This window comes from Lichenostomus cassidix, chromosome 7, assembly GCF_008360975.1.
Source record: "Lichenostomus cassidix isolate B80296 chromosome 7, HeHo_3.0, whole genome shotgun sequence".
Classification (NCBI taxonomy): domain Eukaryota; kingdom Metazoa; phylum Chordata; class Aves; order Passeriformes; family Meliphagidae; genus Lichenostomus; species Lichenostomus cassidix.
Genome location: NC_139488.1, coordinates 3,625,050 through 3,639,381, shown reverse-complemented (window position 1 = coordinate 3,639,381; position 14,332 = coordinate 3,625,050). Strand labels below are relative to the sequence as shown.

The 14,332-nt window shown below is 49.3% G+C and overlaps 1 protein-coding gene across 9 annotated transcripts in view; it reads left to right on the top strand.

Annotated features, from left to right (window-relative positions):
- AGAP1 (ArfGAP with GTPase domain, ankyrin repeat and PH domain 1) overlaps positions 1 to 14,332 on the top strand; it is a 305,386-nt gene that overhangs the window by 56,639 nt on the left and 234,415 nt on the right. For 3 of the 9 annotated variants that reach the window (XM_085065824.1, XM_085065819.1, XM_085065818.1), the window contains exon 1: positions 7,283 to 8,811. The exons of 2 other annotated variants lie outside the window; for them this stretch is intronic. In XM_085065824.1, the coding sequence (XP_084921950.1) occupies positions 7,791 to 8,811 (1,021 nt within the window). In that variant the 5' untranslated portion in view covers positions 7,283 to 7,790. Of the gene's footprint in view, positions 1 to 7,280; positions 8,812 to 14,332 lie in introns of those variants that run through there. 4 more of the 9 variants (XM_085065822.1, XM_085065823.1, XM_085065820.1 and 1 more) reach the window with 3 other exon arrangements.

Sequence of the window (14,332 nt, the reverse complement as noted above, 5' to 3'; positions counted from 1 at the left end):
CGACACACGGAAATTTCTAAAGTTGTAAAAGGGAGTGTAAAGTTGTAACTGCACCCCAGGCCTCTGCTCCCTCAGGTATGTCCAGTTTGAGCCTAGGGAATGGCTGTATCCAGAATGGAACACCATGGCTGAGAGTCCTTCTGCCATCTGCCTGTAGATGAGAGCAGACTATCCTCCCCATTGCATTCCTGTTCTTGGCTTCCTTCATTTTCTTGCCTACAGCTAAAAGAATCCAGAGTCAAATCTGTGATACGTGTTGTGACACTTGGCAGAGAAATGCTGAGTAGTGGCAGCAAATTAATGAAGTTCCCAGGAGTGTAACACTGCTCAGTTAATTGATGGCTGTGGCAGGAACAGGTGTCATGGCACATCCTCCCTCTTTCCTACACTGATGGATTCAAGTCCCTGATTTTAAAATAGTCCTTTTTTGTAAATACATAACCCTCTGTATTCATAGCCCATCAGAGCCTGCCTAGGTTTCATGCAGATCATACTGTGACTGAGTATTCACTAGATCCTTGTTAGTGACCAATTCATGTGCTCCCAATACTGGTGAGCTGAAAGTTTAGCCAAAAGTGCTTTCTTGAGTTCTGTTGGCCTCGCTGCAGTGCAGTCTCTTTGAGTGTCTGAGTGATTTGAGGTGAAAAACAACCTGCCTAAAAATGAGGAACACTGGATAGCTGGCAGGCATCTGGAAATCTTCCTGCTTGTGAGGTACTGAAACACCAGAGGTAATAAGCAAAAGGTGCAGTCCTGAGTTAGAATTGATGCTGCCTGTCAGAATATTTTACTGTGCATGAGAGAGGATTAAAGGAAATGTATGATAGCGTGAATTAAAAAGCATTTAGCTTCTAAAAAAAGGGGCATAATAACCAAAATGAGGTAAGGATTTCTTGAAACTTTTGCTGTTTCTTATTGAGACAAACACGACTTTGTATTAATATATTATCTACTAATAAATGCCTATTTAAAATGAGATGCTGAGGTGACATCCTATACAAACTTAGATGGTTAACAGCCCCCTCAGGGAATGCTGGGTGTGTAGGAAGATGAGTTTTCTTGAAGTTTATTCGTGGAAGCTTTGCCTGCCAGCAGCTGAGAGGGCAGGCAGGTGACAGGAGCAGCCTTTGGAGTTGTATCAGCTGATACTTTCCTGAGCATCCTTCAGATGGCTGAGGTGCTCTGCTGCTGTTTGTTGGTGTCTGAGGTGTTCTGTCTCAGGAGATGAAAAGAGCAGCAAGCAGGGCTCCTAGGTTACATTACCAGCCTGCTTAGAAACAAATTGAAGTCACAGAATTCATATTTCTAAAGTTATCCTGGTGGATAAATGCAATGTGTGAACAGAGCTCTGCTGGCAGATTGGATCACTGTGGAAGCACAGTCTCAGAATCACCTGGTGAGTTGTCTGTGGGAATGGTTTTAGCTTTGGCTGTTCCATCCCCAAGCCTTGGGGGAATGGCAGAATGATAAAGAAGTTTACAGAAGTATAAACCAAGTTTTATATGTATAATTCAACAGTGCAGCTCTCAGGACAACAAGCTTTAATGTCTTAGCTTAAAGTATTAATATGTAGTTTCTATGATTTCTTTTATTTTTCCTGTGTTGTATTTTATTTTTTCCTGTTCTGCTGCTTCTTCTATAACTAAATTCTACAGCAGCAGAAGGATGCAGCTCTGTCAGATGATGTGATGTTAAAAAATCCTTCACTTAAAATGGGAAGAAGAATCTCACACTTAATTCTCTATGCCTCTTTGTTTAGTGAGAAGATAACTTAGAACTACCCCAGTTTATTCAGTAGAAATCCAGTTGCCAATCAGGTGTGTTTTCTTTCTGAGCTGAGGAGAAGCTGATGGATGGGCACAATATATTCATTTTAATGGCTGCATCAGCTTGGGGGCAGAAACCAAAAGTATTATCTTAGTCACGCAGAAGAATTCAAGGGGTTTTGTGCTCTTTCCCTTTAAGAAAAGGGGTTTTGTTCTGTTCTCTTAAGTAAATTCCAGGGATCAAAGCCTGGACATCAGAAATTTTATGGGATTTGGAATTTGCTTGAAGATAATTTTAAAAAAATAATACGTCTAGCATGTGTCATGGTTAAACAAGAATCATAACTGATTAAACTTTATTTTTTTCCACTTCACATAAAGATGAGTGATAGCTTCCCTCATCTTTAATGAATGAATATGTCAAAGGTATTTCATTATTATATTTACATTATAAAATAATGTAGTCTTACGAAGCAAGAACCTTTTAGACTATGAAGTACATAACAGGCGTAATTGATGTGAAAGGAAGTACCATAATCCATGCCTAGAAATGAAAAGTATTGTGACTTCTATTATCCCATATGGTAGAATATCCCCAGCAATAAGACACGTGGCCTTCCTGGAGAAGCAATGCCAGCCTTTGGCAGCTTGAAATTACCTGGAATGTTTGTGAGGCTGCACTGTTGGTTTGTAGGATTTGTGTTCAGCTGCTCAGCCCTTTGCCTCAGGGCGGCTGGGGCTTCCCAGGATGTGCTGCAACACCCTTGGTTCTGTATTCTCTTTTTGAAGTGGTTTAAAAGGTGAAGCAGCTTCCTGGTATCCCAAATGGATGGGAGGCACAGAGCAGCTGTGGCTGCCTCATCCCTGGAAGTGTCCAAGGCCAGGCTGGACAGGGCTTGCAGCACCCAGGGATAGTGGAAGGTGTCCCTGCCCATGGCAGGGGTGGGACTGGATGAGCTTTAAGATCCATTCCAACCTGAGCCATTCTGTGATTCTGTTGTGATATTTCAGTGTTGGGGGCATTAAATGGCTTTGCTGTACCCTCCTTTCCCCTTGAATACAGACATGCAAACATTTTGCCTCTGTCTTGGTGAGAGAAAGACAAATGATTGAGTTGGATTTTTACTGCATATTCCATTGCCCTTATTCCCTTTCCTGCTCAGCATCCAGTGCTTTTAGGACAGGAATGTGGTTTCCTTGTGCTGACAGTAAGATCATTTTTGATGGCAAATGCAGACTTCTTGCTGGTAGCCCCTATTCTTTGCTTTGTTGTGAGATGTCTCTGTTCTTCATCTGAGTAAAGAATTGCCTACAGTGAATTCAGGCCTGTTTAATGGACAAGTGCAGAGTGACAGGAGAGCACAGATCAGTGCCTTAATGCAAACCCCGTGGCTCAAGAGAGCCCTTGAGTTTGGGCTCTGTGTTGCTGGTCCCCTGCAGCACAATGTTGTTCTGGTCCAGATGCCTTCTCTTGTTTGCTGGTTGAACGCTGATCTGTGATGACAAACAGCGGATGGAGCGCAGCCTCTCCAGGAGACAAAAGTGAAATCATGTCCGAATTACTCTAACAATTGCTCAGGTGACCTAATTTTGCCTTCCACAATCAATTTGTCAGAGGAACCACTATTTGGAGTGGTACTGTGTGTCTGGAGTTGAACCTGCAGTCTGCAAAACCAGTAACTTTTAGGTCTTCTTCTCTTACAAAAATATAAAAAAGTGAAGGCAGTGAAGTGTCCAATAAAACCCAAAGCATGAGCATATAAACAAGCAGCATCACAGGAATTGTGTACCTGAAAGGTTTTGGCAAACTTCTCCAGGCTGTTGGTACTGGTGTCCAACAGGAGGTATTTAATAGAATCCTGGAATTGTTAAGGTTGGGAAATACCTTTAATATCATCAAGTCCAACTCTTCTTTCTCCATGTCTGGGCTTTTATGTTTGAGTGGTGATTGTGTTGGATCTGCTGGCAGAATGTGAAACACCTGTAAGGAATTAAGTGTAAGGAATTAGAGAATTATTGAGGAGTCTTTTTGCAAAGAGTTCTTGGGAAAAGAGAAAATGCAATGCCTATTTTACATCACTGGGAGTGACATAAGTGTTTACTTCATAAAGTCAGTGCCAGTAGTATTTGTTGCTCACGGCAACTTTGCTTTGCAGTTGGAGAGCAGGAATGCTTCTCCTGCCAGCATGGTCATCTCTGCAGTTGTTGATAGTGAATGCTCTGTGCTGGGGATGTGTCAGCAGTGATGTGAAACTCCTCATCCACAGGAACATCATCCAGTGTGGGCATCAATGAATGTTGTGTTCCGAGAGCTCCCTCTGCACTTTGATCACGAGAGTTTTGCTTGAAGCTTTTTAAATATGTATTTGAGACACCCGTGTTTCACTGATTAAAACAAAATACTGAGTTCATTGCTGAGAATGGTGAGACTCTAAATTCTAGTAGAGAGCTTCTCCTATGTGGAAAGTGGCCAATGTGATCCTTCACCATCCACATGGGATGGAGGATTTCCAGGGTTCCACTTCCCAGTGACTGCATCAGAGGGACAGCAAGACTTTGTCAAGCAGATTCTTTGGGGGTATTTTGTGGACTTGGCAGGAGGTCACGGAGCAATTTGCAGTGTTGGAACGAGGCGGGATGAATGGAGAGTGTAAAGCCCTGTGTCACCAGACCCTGGGAGTGAGGCTGACACCTTTCAGAGCCCGGTATTTATGGTGCCTGTGCGTCCTGCTCCGCTTCCAAGTGCCTGTGGAATGAAAGGTGAGCGGGAGCCGCTGCCGAGGGCCCTTCAGGACACACGGCGTAGGCTGGGAGCCAAATGACTTGTTTGGGTTGGCTGCCGTGGCTTCTGGCTGCTCTTGTCCCAGGGCCTGAGGGACTTCTCCTGTTCTGGGAGCGGATCTGTGCTAATTGCAGGACGGGAGGAGCTGGGCTGCTCTCGCTGCTTGGATCGCTGCCCGGCCGGGGTGGGCACAGGCAGCCAAGCGATGCTGCCCTGGGCCCCGGGCAGAATCCCTGGAGTTAAGGTATTACCTCCGCGGGCATTTTGGAGCTCTTCCGGAATATTAAACATGACATCCCTTGTTCTGTGAATTAGGTCCCTGCTCTGAGATAACCCGGTGCTAGATGAACAATTAAGGCAGGTCTCTCAACGCTGGTGTAGCTCTGCTGTCCGGGGGTGAAGAGGGGTGGCAGGACCAGCAGGTGATGGGCTTTGGACCACCAGCACAGGCGGCTGTGTTAGGACTTGTCCTGTTTACAGCACGCCTTACAAGAAGTTGCAGGGTGGTAGGCTGTGATGAGTAGTAGCAGAGCAACCTCCGAGTACCACTTACTCCCCGCAGGAGAGCTGCTGCAGCATCCCGAACAGATGATGGATGTCCGCGTTTCCACCCCGGTGCGAGCGGAGCACAGCCCCGAGCGGGGCGCGATGCGGGGAGCGAGGGGTGTGGGATGCTCCGGAGAGGGCTGGAGGAATGTGCCGGCTATTTGTCTGCGCTTAAAAGTGGTTCCTCTGGAGGGGTCTGTCATCCCGGGAGGATGAAAAATGGTTGATCCCGCTCCGGGTGAGGAGGCTGCGCTCCCGCGCGGCGCGCTGGAAAGCACGGCCTGGATCAGGAGGCGGGCGGGATGAGTCCTGACAGCCCCGCGCACTCCAAGTCTGGTGGGTTTACAGATTGGATCTTGAGAAAAACATGAATTTTTTTTTTTTTTACTATTGAACCCTTATTGCATAGCATGTCTTTTCTCCTTCTCAGCCCCTTCATTTTTTTGTTTTTTTGGAAATACCTATTGGAAATGGCCTTTTGGGTGTCAGAGAAAGGGAAAAACATGCCATCGTTCTATGGTAGTGAACCATCATGTAGAAGGAACTGGAAATTTGTTTTCAGACTGGTCAAGGGAGACCCATTATATTCCCAGGGACATTAAATATCATCTTGTTCCAATTCTCTGCCAAGGGCAGGGACACCTTCCACTATGCCAGGTTACTCCAAGCCCCTGGTCTTGATGCCATATCTGTTGAAGATACACATGCAGACCTATTCCATAGGGAGCACAGCTAAGAGGAATAATCAATATTAATTAGTCAGTGTTAAAGACAACACACTCTTGTCATATCTGAAGAAGTGAGTTAAATCAGGAATTCTCAGTGTTAAGGGGACAGCAGTGGGTGTTGTGGGATTGCAGCGTCATCAACAAACTGAGGTGTGTAGTAGCTGGCACCCAGAGCATCCTTTATTCCTGATGTGAGAGTCCAGCCTCCCACCTGGCACTTCTCCTGGGGGTGTGCCCTACCCAGCTCATGCCAGTGTGTCTTGAGATCTGGAGCTGTTCCTCACTGAAAGGTCAGGCCCTGACACAGCCCAGGGCAGTGGTGGAGTCCTCATCCCTGGAGGGATTGAAAAGATTGTAGATGTGGCACTTGGGGACAGGGTTTAGTGGTGGCACTGGCAGTGCTTTCCTTCCTTTTTACACCTGTTACTGCTTTTGACCCTCACTAGTATTGGTAAAGGATGTTTTGACTGTAGACTTGCAAGGGAAGTGCAAGGCAGCTGAAGGTGGTTTTTCAAGCTCGGCTTTTTATGGGATGTTAGGCATGGAACCCAGAAACCTTATTCCTAACGTTGCTTAACTTCTTTTTTCTGCCATCCTGGCTTGTGAGTGACTAATAGCAGGCATTTATTGGTTGTTAATTACCTCGGCATCCCTGCAAAAGCATTGGCAAGCTGGGTGTGAAAGGGGGTGTGTGACACGCCTTCTTCCAGCTGTGTACAAGAGCCAGGTTCTGATGAAACCGCTGCTTGTGAAGGGTTTTTGCATGACTAACCAACCTAGTAATGTGGCTTGCTAATTGTGCACAGTGTTGCAGTGAACAAACATTTATTAAGGAGGGTCACAGATGAAAACATAGATCTCTTCCGAGTAATTTTGACTATTTTTAAGCAGGGTGTGTTGCCTTAGTTCATTCTGCATCCAAGATCTGAGCCCAGGTGGGGATGGGAGTCTTGGTGCAAGCTGATGGGCTCTGCATGCTTTGCCCTTTCATGGGCCTGGATCCATCCTGGATCTCATCAATACGTACAGTTATCCCAAAGGCAGGTGCCAGAAGGGTGATGCCAGACTTTTCAGTGGTGTCCAGTGACAGGACCAGGAGCAATGGCCATAACCTGAAACACGAGAAAGAGCTTCTGTACATTGACGATGGGAACAGGCTGCTCGGGGAGGCTGATGTGGAGTCTCCCTCCACTCCAAACCCACCTGGGTCAGTTGCTCTAGGTGATCCTGCCCGGGCAGGGACTAGCACCGGATGATCTCCAGAGGACAATTCCGAGCTTCTGGGATGCAGATGCTGCTGGCAGGGAAGCGTGAGGAGGTGGCAGAGGGCAGCCGGGAGCGCGGTGCTGCCGCTCCCGGGCGGGCGGGACTCCAGTCCGGCGCTTGTGCGCTGCCGGTGGCGCGGCCGGGCCCCGCCGCGCAGCTCCGCGCTGCCCGCCCCGGGGCGTGCGCCGGGCGCTCCGGCACCGCCGGCTCCGCTCCCGCGCGGACCTTCCCGCGCCCGCCGCTCCGCCGGGCCCGCCGCGGATGCTAATCGGATTTACCCGGCGGAGAGGGCAGGGAGAAAAACCCCGGCCGGATCCGCAGCCGTACGGCCGCGCTGTAAACAATGAGATTGGAGGCGGCTGCTGCAGCTCCCATGCCGTGAAGATCGGAGCCGGGATCCGCGGGAGGAGGATGCGTGCGTGGATGTGAGCCGTCCCTCGGTGCCTCTGCGGGATGGCGCTGCCATGGACGCCGGCCGCCGGCGGGGAGCGCAGCCGGAGCCCAGCCTGACCCCGCCGCAGAGCGGGGTGTGACACCGGAGCTTTTTTTAAAAAATATATTATTTATTTCATTATTTTTTTAACCGGGTTGCAGTGGTTGGTGGCTCTGTGTTTCGAGCCACCCGCGTTTCTTCATTCATCCGTCCATCCCTCTCGGCGCTGATGCCCGCGGTGGCCGCCGCTGCCTGAAGGCAGAGCCATCATGTACCTCCTGGACAGCAGCGAGCCGCCCGCCGCCGCCTCCTCCCCCGAGAGGATGCAGCGGGGGACCCCGCAGAGGAAGACTGTGTACCGCATCTCCGTGACCATGGTGAAGAAGGAGCTGCTGGGGCCCGAGAGCGGCCGCGCCGGCCCCGAGCTGCCCCGGCGCGGCCGGAGCCGCCCGCCGGGCTCCTCCAGCCTCACCAGGGCCGGGCTGCTGCTGCTGGAGGAGGAGGAGGGCGAGGAGGAAGGCGAGGAGCGGGACAGGGTCCCCAGCCCCTGCGGCTTCCGCACGTTCAGGACGCTGAGCACGGGGCAGCTGGAGCTGGGTCGCCTCAAGGTGCCGAGGAGAGCGGGGCCGCCCGTGCCCGGGGCGCCGCGGGGCAGCGCCGCACCTGGAGGAGCCGCGGCCGCCGCCGCCTCATCCCCGCCCGGGGAGGAGCAGGACAAGGACGGCGGGCCCGGGGACCAGGCCCAGGGGGAGCGGGGCCACAGCCCCCGGCGGCAGCCGGGGCTGCTGCGGCGGAGCTTCAGCTTCAGGCACTGGAGCGGCGCCGGCGGCGGTGGCGGGGAGCCGGCCCGGGTGCGGCGGCACAGCAGCTCCGGCTGCCTGCCCGGTCCGCCGCCTCCCTCCCCGCCCGCCGCGCTGCCCGCAGAGCCCCCCGAGAAGCGCAACACGCTGGACGTGGGCGAGGTGCTGAGCCAGGCGGACCCCCTGTCCCGGCTGGAGCGCTGGGAGCGCAGCAAGAGCAAGAACCGGACCCTGGATAACAGCGACCTGCAGCGGCTCTCGGAGCGCCTGGGCCGGGAGAGCCCCGCCGCCGGCACCGAGCACCGGCTCCTGCGCTTCTTCAGCGGCATCTTCGCCCGCAGGGACGGCCCCGCCGCCCTCTTCGGCAGCCCCCACGGGCGCTCCCCCCGCAGCAGCTTCTCCAGGTCCAGGGCTTATTTTAGCAGCCTCAGGAGAGCCGCCGTGGACATGCAGTCCAGCTCCGAGAGCATCAACGGGTCCCCCCACAAAGGTGCCCGTCCTTGTCTCATCTGGGCAGCTCGGCATCGGTGCTGGGGGATGGATGGTGGGGTCAAGGGGCTGTTGTGTGCGAGAAGAGGGAGATGCTGTACCGGGGTACTTCAGGGTGGTGAGGCCCTGGCACAGGTTGTCCAGAGAAGCTGTGGCTGTCCCATCCCTGGAAGTGTCCAAAGCCAGGCTGGATGGAGCTTGGAGCAACCTGGTCTAGTGGAAGGTGTCCCTGCCCACGAGATGGTGTTTAAGGTCCCTCCCAGTCCAAACCAATCCATGACTGTATGGGTAGAGCGTGTTTTGGTGCACTTGGTAGTGCAGCTCTGCTGAGTGCAGGTCAGGCTCTGTGTCCTCCTGAACCAAAAATCCCTCTCTGGGGTGATTGATTGTGCATTCTAGAACAGCTGAGTGAGGCAAGTGTAGCTTGTTTAATTATGGAATAGAAGCTCAACTGGAGTGCTGCTGTATGTAGGTCACTGGGTGGCCCAGTGCTGCACTTCTGTAATCCAAAAGATGGGTTATGTTGGTCAGAAAGTTGCACTGCTGGAGAAGTGAGTGAATACTGGTGTAAATGTCTCATAAATCCTAAACATTCATTGTAATAAAAGAGCTTAAACCGAGTTTGATATTTCTGAAAAACACGGCACAGACTCAGAAGCTGTGCTCTTGGAATTATTTTACTATTTGAGTTATTTTATGTAGGTATGTGCAAATTAGCAGAGCATTGCCAGTCTAGGTGGAAATCAGATTGGGAATTCTGGGGTTTGTTAATTCCTTTAGCTACAAGAAAAGCTTGAACAAGAACCTTACTGCGGGATGCAGGTACCTTGCTGTGGGATGGCAGTGAAGAGCTGACGAGCTACTTTCTGTAAGGATCTGGAAGGATCCTGGTATTGTTGACTGGGACGTGTCAAACCAGAAATGCTGGTTGTGGAGCTTCATTGTGAGACAGTGCTTTTTTCTAGCTGTGCTTTCAGATCTTTAATAAGTATCTGTGATGAAACATTTAACCAGCAATTATAGTCGCCTTTGAGCACTAAGTGCTTATCGGGTGGCAAATGATCTCTGAGTTGCTGCTTTTCTAAAAATACAATTGTCAATTAGATTAAGCTTTCATAAAGGCTCAGGTACAGCAGAGGATGGTGTGGAGTTGGGCCCAGGTGGTTTACTGGGGAAAGCAATAACCAGCTGCCAGCCCCTTCTGGATCCAGAGCTCCTGCTGCGAGTGAAGTGTGCCCAGAGTTTGAGGCAGGAGGAGCAGAGCCAAATATTTAGACCTAGTAGCTGAGGACTGTAAGGTTTTATTGATGTAGAGGCATTCATGTGGGCTTATAATAATCTTGACGGAAATTGTGGTCTGACCTTGGTTAAAGTTCAAGGTAACCACAACAGAGAATTACTTCATACGACTCCTTATGCCTGTCCTGTGCCAACACACTCAAACTCTTGCTCTCTTCCAACTGCAGGAGCACAGTCCTCCCAGCTTGGGAGGAGAGTTCAGTTAATCAATAACTATTGGTACACAGTACTAGCACGTTCCAGAGGGGTTCTTCATGGATGTGCCACTACCAAATTTATCTGATGGAATTAAACCTTGAGGCTTGTTCTCCAGAAAATGTGTCTTGGGACCAGTGATGTGGCTGCTAGTAGGTAGCAGTGTTGCAGGCTTGTGTTATGGCTTAGCAGGCCTGGTGTGCTCTGCTTCCTTCCTTTTTTCCATAAAATTGCAGCTTAGGAAAAAGGCTTGTGTGCAGCTCCAGCTGCTGCTCGTTGGTGACTGTTAGAAAGCTGAGCTGAAACTAATTTGTCTTTAATTTCTCCTACTGTATGTTAAGAAGGAAGTTTAATTAGGTATTACTAATTAACATGCTAAATATATTTTAATATTTTAAGGTTGGAACAAGTTGCTGTTCAACCAGAGCTTGTCTTCTACTTCTTTCAGTTGACGTGGAGTTGGTGTGTTCTTCACAGTCTTGTGCACAGATTCCGGAGGGATTGCAGACACACAGGTGGAACCTTTATTTCAGTGTGGGTTTTTCTCCCTGGAAATGTGAAGAAGTTCTTCACTGTGAGGGTGGGGAGACCCTGGCACAGGGTGCCCAGAGAAGCTGTGGCTGCCCCTGGATCCCTGGAAGTGTCCAAGGCCAAGCTGGATGGAGTTTGGAGCAACCTGGGATAGTGGAAGGTGTCCCTGCCCATGGCAGGGGGGGTGGAATGGGATGATCTTTAAGGTCACTCCCAACCCAGACCATTCCATGATTCTGCACTGGTTTCCCTCATGTCATTGGTATTCTGTGTGTTTGGTTCTGTGCATGAGTTATTTGATTTTGTACTTTCTATATGAAGCCTGCTCAAGGTCTGCTGAAAAAGTCGGAGTTTTAAAAAATGCACCTTGTTGGCATTTTCAACTTGAAATAATCACCCAAATACTGCAATACTTTGCTTGGATGATGTTTCTTGTAAGAAATACCTTGCTTTACCTACCACAGTCAGGTGTAATGTAGTTTTAAACAAGTTTTTAAGCGGAAGAGTCAAGAATTTTTCTATCTACATGTTTTTGATGTTGCTGAGTTTGACTTAGGCTGTGAAATGGATAAAGGCTGATTTTTGGCATGGATCAGTCTATAAACTCTCAGTAGTTATTCATACTGTCACTAAACAGTCCTTGAGCATCAAACCTTTTCCTTTTCTACATGCAAAGCCCATTTGCTGTGATATTGTTGGCCTCAAATGCTATGCAAGCAACAATTCCCAAAATCTTTTCAAGGGGAAAGAAATTAGTTTATTTGAAGAAAAAGAGTTTTTCTATATACACGACCACTATCCCCAAAGGCAAAAAGAGAAACTTCCATAAACTTCAAGCCAAAGAAGTTATTTTTGCTTTAAACTATTTAGAACAAGTCATTAAGGGAAATGTCATTCCTCATATAAACTTTTTTCTCTGTGAAGTCTTCATGATTCTTTCTTGATGAGAGGAACTCTTGCTGCTCTGGAGGAAGAGGAGGAGGATGGCTCTGAGGCTGGGGAAGGATGCTAAAATAGGAGTTTTTCAGTGGTTCTCACTTGTTACTTTTGTTTTTAGATAAGTTTGTTTGAATAACCCCTCTTTGGGATATATTAAGTAGATCTGGGTATCAAAATTGTTGACTCTCAGAAAGAGTATCATTATAATATGATAAACTGCTCTTTTGAGGTTTTTTCCCCCGAGGTTTTAGAGGAGTTAGTTTTAAGCTCTTATCTCAAATTCTCTGCAGCTTAGAGCCGTGGGAAGCAGGGGGAAGCTGCTGAGTGATCTCTGTTGGAGGCCTCCAGCCTTTCCTTGCAAAGCATCACTTGAGATAATTCTTGTTAGTTCTGTGTCATCTCCTTGCTCCCCTGGTCACTGCTGTGCTGTGCTGCTGGCATTCCCAGTGCAGCCCAGTCAGCCTGATGTGCACTCTTATGGATGAGTGGGCAGAGATCTGGAGCACATGGAATTTGAGCAGTAAGATGCAAATGCACTGAACTGGCCCTGTGTGGCTCCCTGGTTTGTAGCTGCAGGTTTCTGTGCTGTGCTGGCATAAGCATAATCTTTTTCAATGCTGGAGAGTCCCTGTTTTTATGAACTGAAAACCTGCTAGGACTCTTTAGCCGTTTCGGTTATCATGAGTGTTGTCTAGAGGTTGTTATGAAAATAAAACCCAGTAGATAAATAGATTGCAGTTAGGGTCAAGCATTTTCAAGCATTGTCTAAGAGGGTTTTTATTATTATTTATTGGGTAGGTCTTGTGTCAAGCAAAATGAATGCCAGCTGCACTGATAGAGCCAGATGATTAAGAACTGAACTGGTATTAAGGTCACTGGCTGAATTAGAGAATGAGATGGATTAATGTTTGCACAATATTGAAGTATGTGCCAGCTGCTAGCAACCATGGTCTTTGTTTTTCTCTTAAAATTGAAAAGAAATGTAGAAATTTTACGCCTTTCTCTTACAAGCTTGACAGTTAAATGCCTAATGGCAGTAATGGGTAGCTTTGTTGGAACAGATCACTGAATACTTCTGTGAAGTGTTGTGCAGGCATTAGTCTCCATTCCCTCCCAAACTGAGCTCTGTAAATTGAATTAGTGTACTCTTGTCTTGCCAGAGATCTGCCTGTTGCTTGGTTTAGCACTCCAGGTAACGTGTTTATCTAATGAAGCTCATGCAGATGACCACAGCACAATTTGCACAAGGAAAAGAAACATTCAGAACGTGATATTCCTTTTCCTTTCCTCCTAATTCCTTGCCTTGAGGTTGCTCTGTGTGATGAGAAGCCGAGTGCTGGGTCCTGCCCTTGGGTCACGACTGTGCTGTAGGCTGAGGGAAGAGAGGCTTGGAAGGATCTGTAAGGAAAGGACCAGGAGGTGCTGGTCAACACCAGCTGAACATGAGCCCAGGTGGGCAAGAGGCCAGCAAGCCCTGGGCTGTGCCAGCCATGGTGTGGCCACAGCCCCAGGGCAGTGCCTGTGCCCTGTGCTGGCACTGCTGAGGGCACACCTCACGAGCTGTGTCCAGTTCTGGGCACTGCCAGGGGGACACTGAGGGGCTGCAGTGTGTCCAGGGAAGGGAACAGAGCTGGGGAAGGGGCTAGAGCAGCAGGAGCAGCTGAGGGAGCTGGGAAAGGAGCTCAGCCTGGAGCAAAGGAGGCTCAGGGGGACCTTGTGGCTCTGCACAGCTCCTGACAGGAGGGGGCAGCCGGGGTGGTCAGGCTGTGCTCCCAGGGAACAGGGACAGGAGGAGAGGGAACAGCCTCAGGCTGGGCCAGGGGAGGGTCAGGCTGGACATCAGCTGGGTGCAAGCTTCATGGAAAGGGTTGTCAGGCCTTGGCAGGGGCTGCCCAGGGAGGTTTGAAGTCCCCATCCTTGGAGGTGTCCAAGGAATGCCTGGACATGGCACTCAGTGCTCTGGTCTGGGTGACAGGGTGGGGATCAGTCACAGGTTGGACTCAATGGCCTGGGAGGGCTTTTCCAACCTTAATGATTCTGTGATTCTACAGATCACGGGGTTCCTCTGGAATTCTTTGCTCATCCTCGTGAGTCTACAGTTACTGCTGGAGCAGCTGGTTTTTCAGAGGTGGAGTCTGTATGTGGGGTGGCAGATGAGCTTTTTCCTGAGACCAAAGGAGGGTTTTAAGTTGTTCATAGTTGCTGCATGACTTGACTGCAGTTTTTTGCTGGATGTAATGGTCATTTTGCCTTGCAAAATGAAATCACTGGTACCAGATGCTGAGCCCTTACTCTCTCGAGTGAAGCAGCCAGAACTTGCCATCACTCCCGTTTCACATAATACAATTTCAAAGCAGTGTAAGTTCATGATCAGGGCTGCATCCAGGTCTTGGATTCCTTTATCGCCACTGAAGAACCACTTGGGTGTATTTGAACGAGCAGTTTGGCTCTCTGCTGCAGAGCAGAGCTACTTTTGATACTACAGAGCTGATGACCAGCAGTAGTTGAACACTGACTGCCCAAGTACAACTCTCCAGTTACCAAAAAATGAGTGTAAA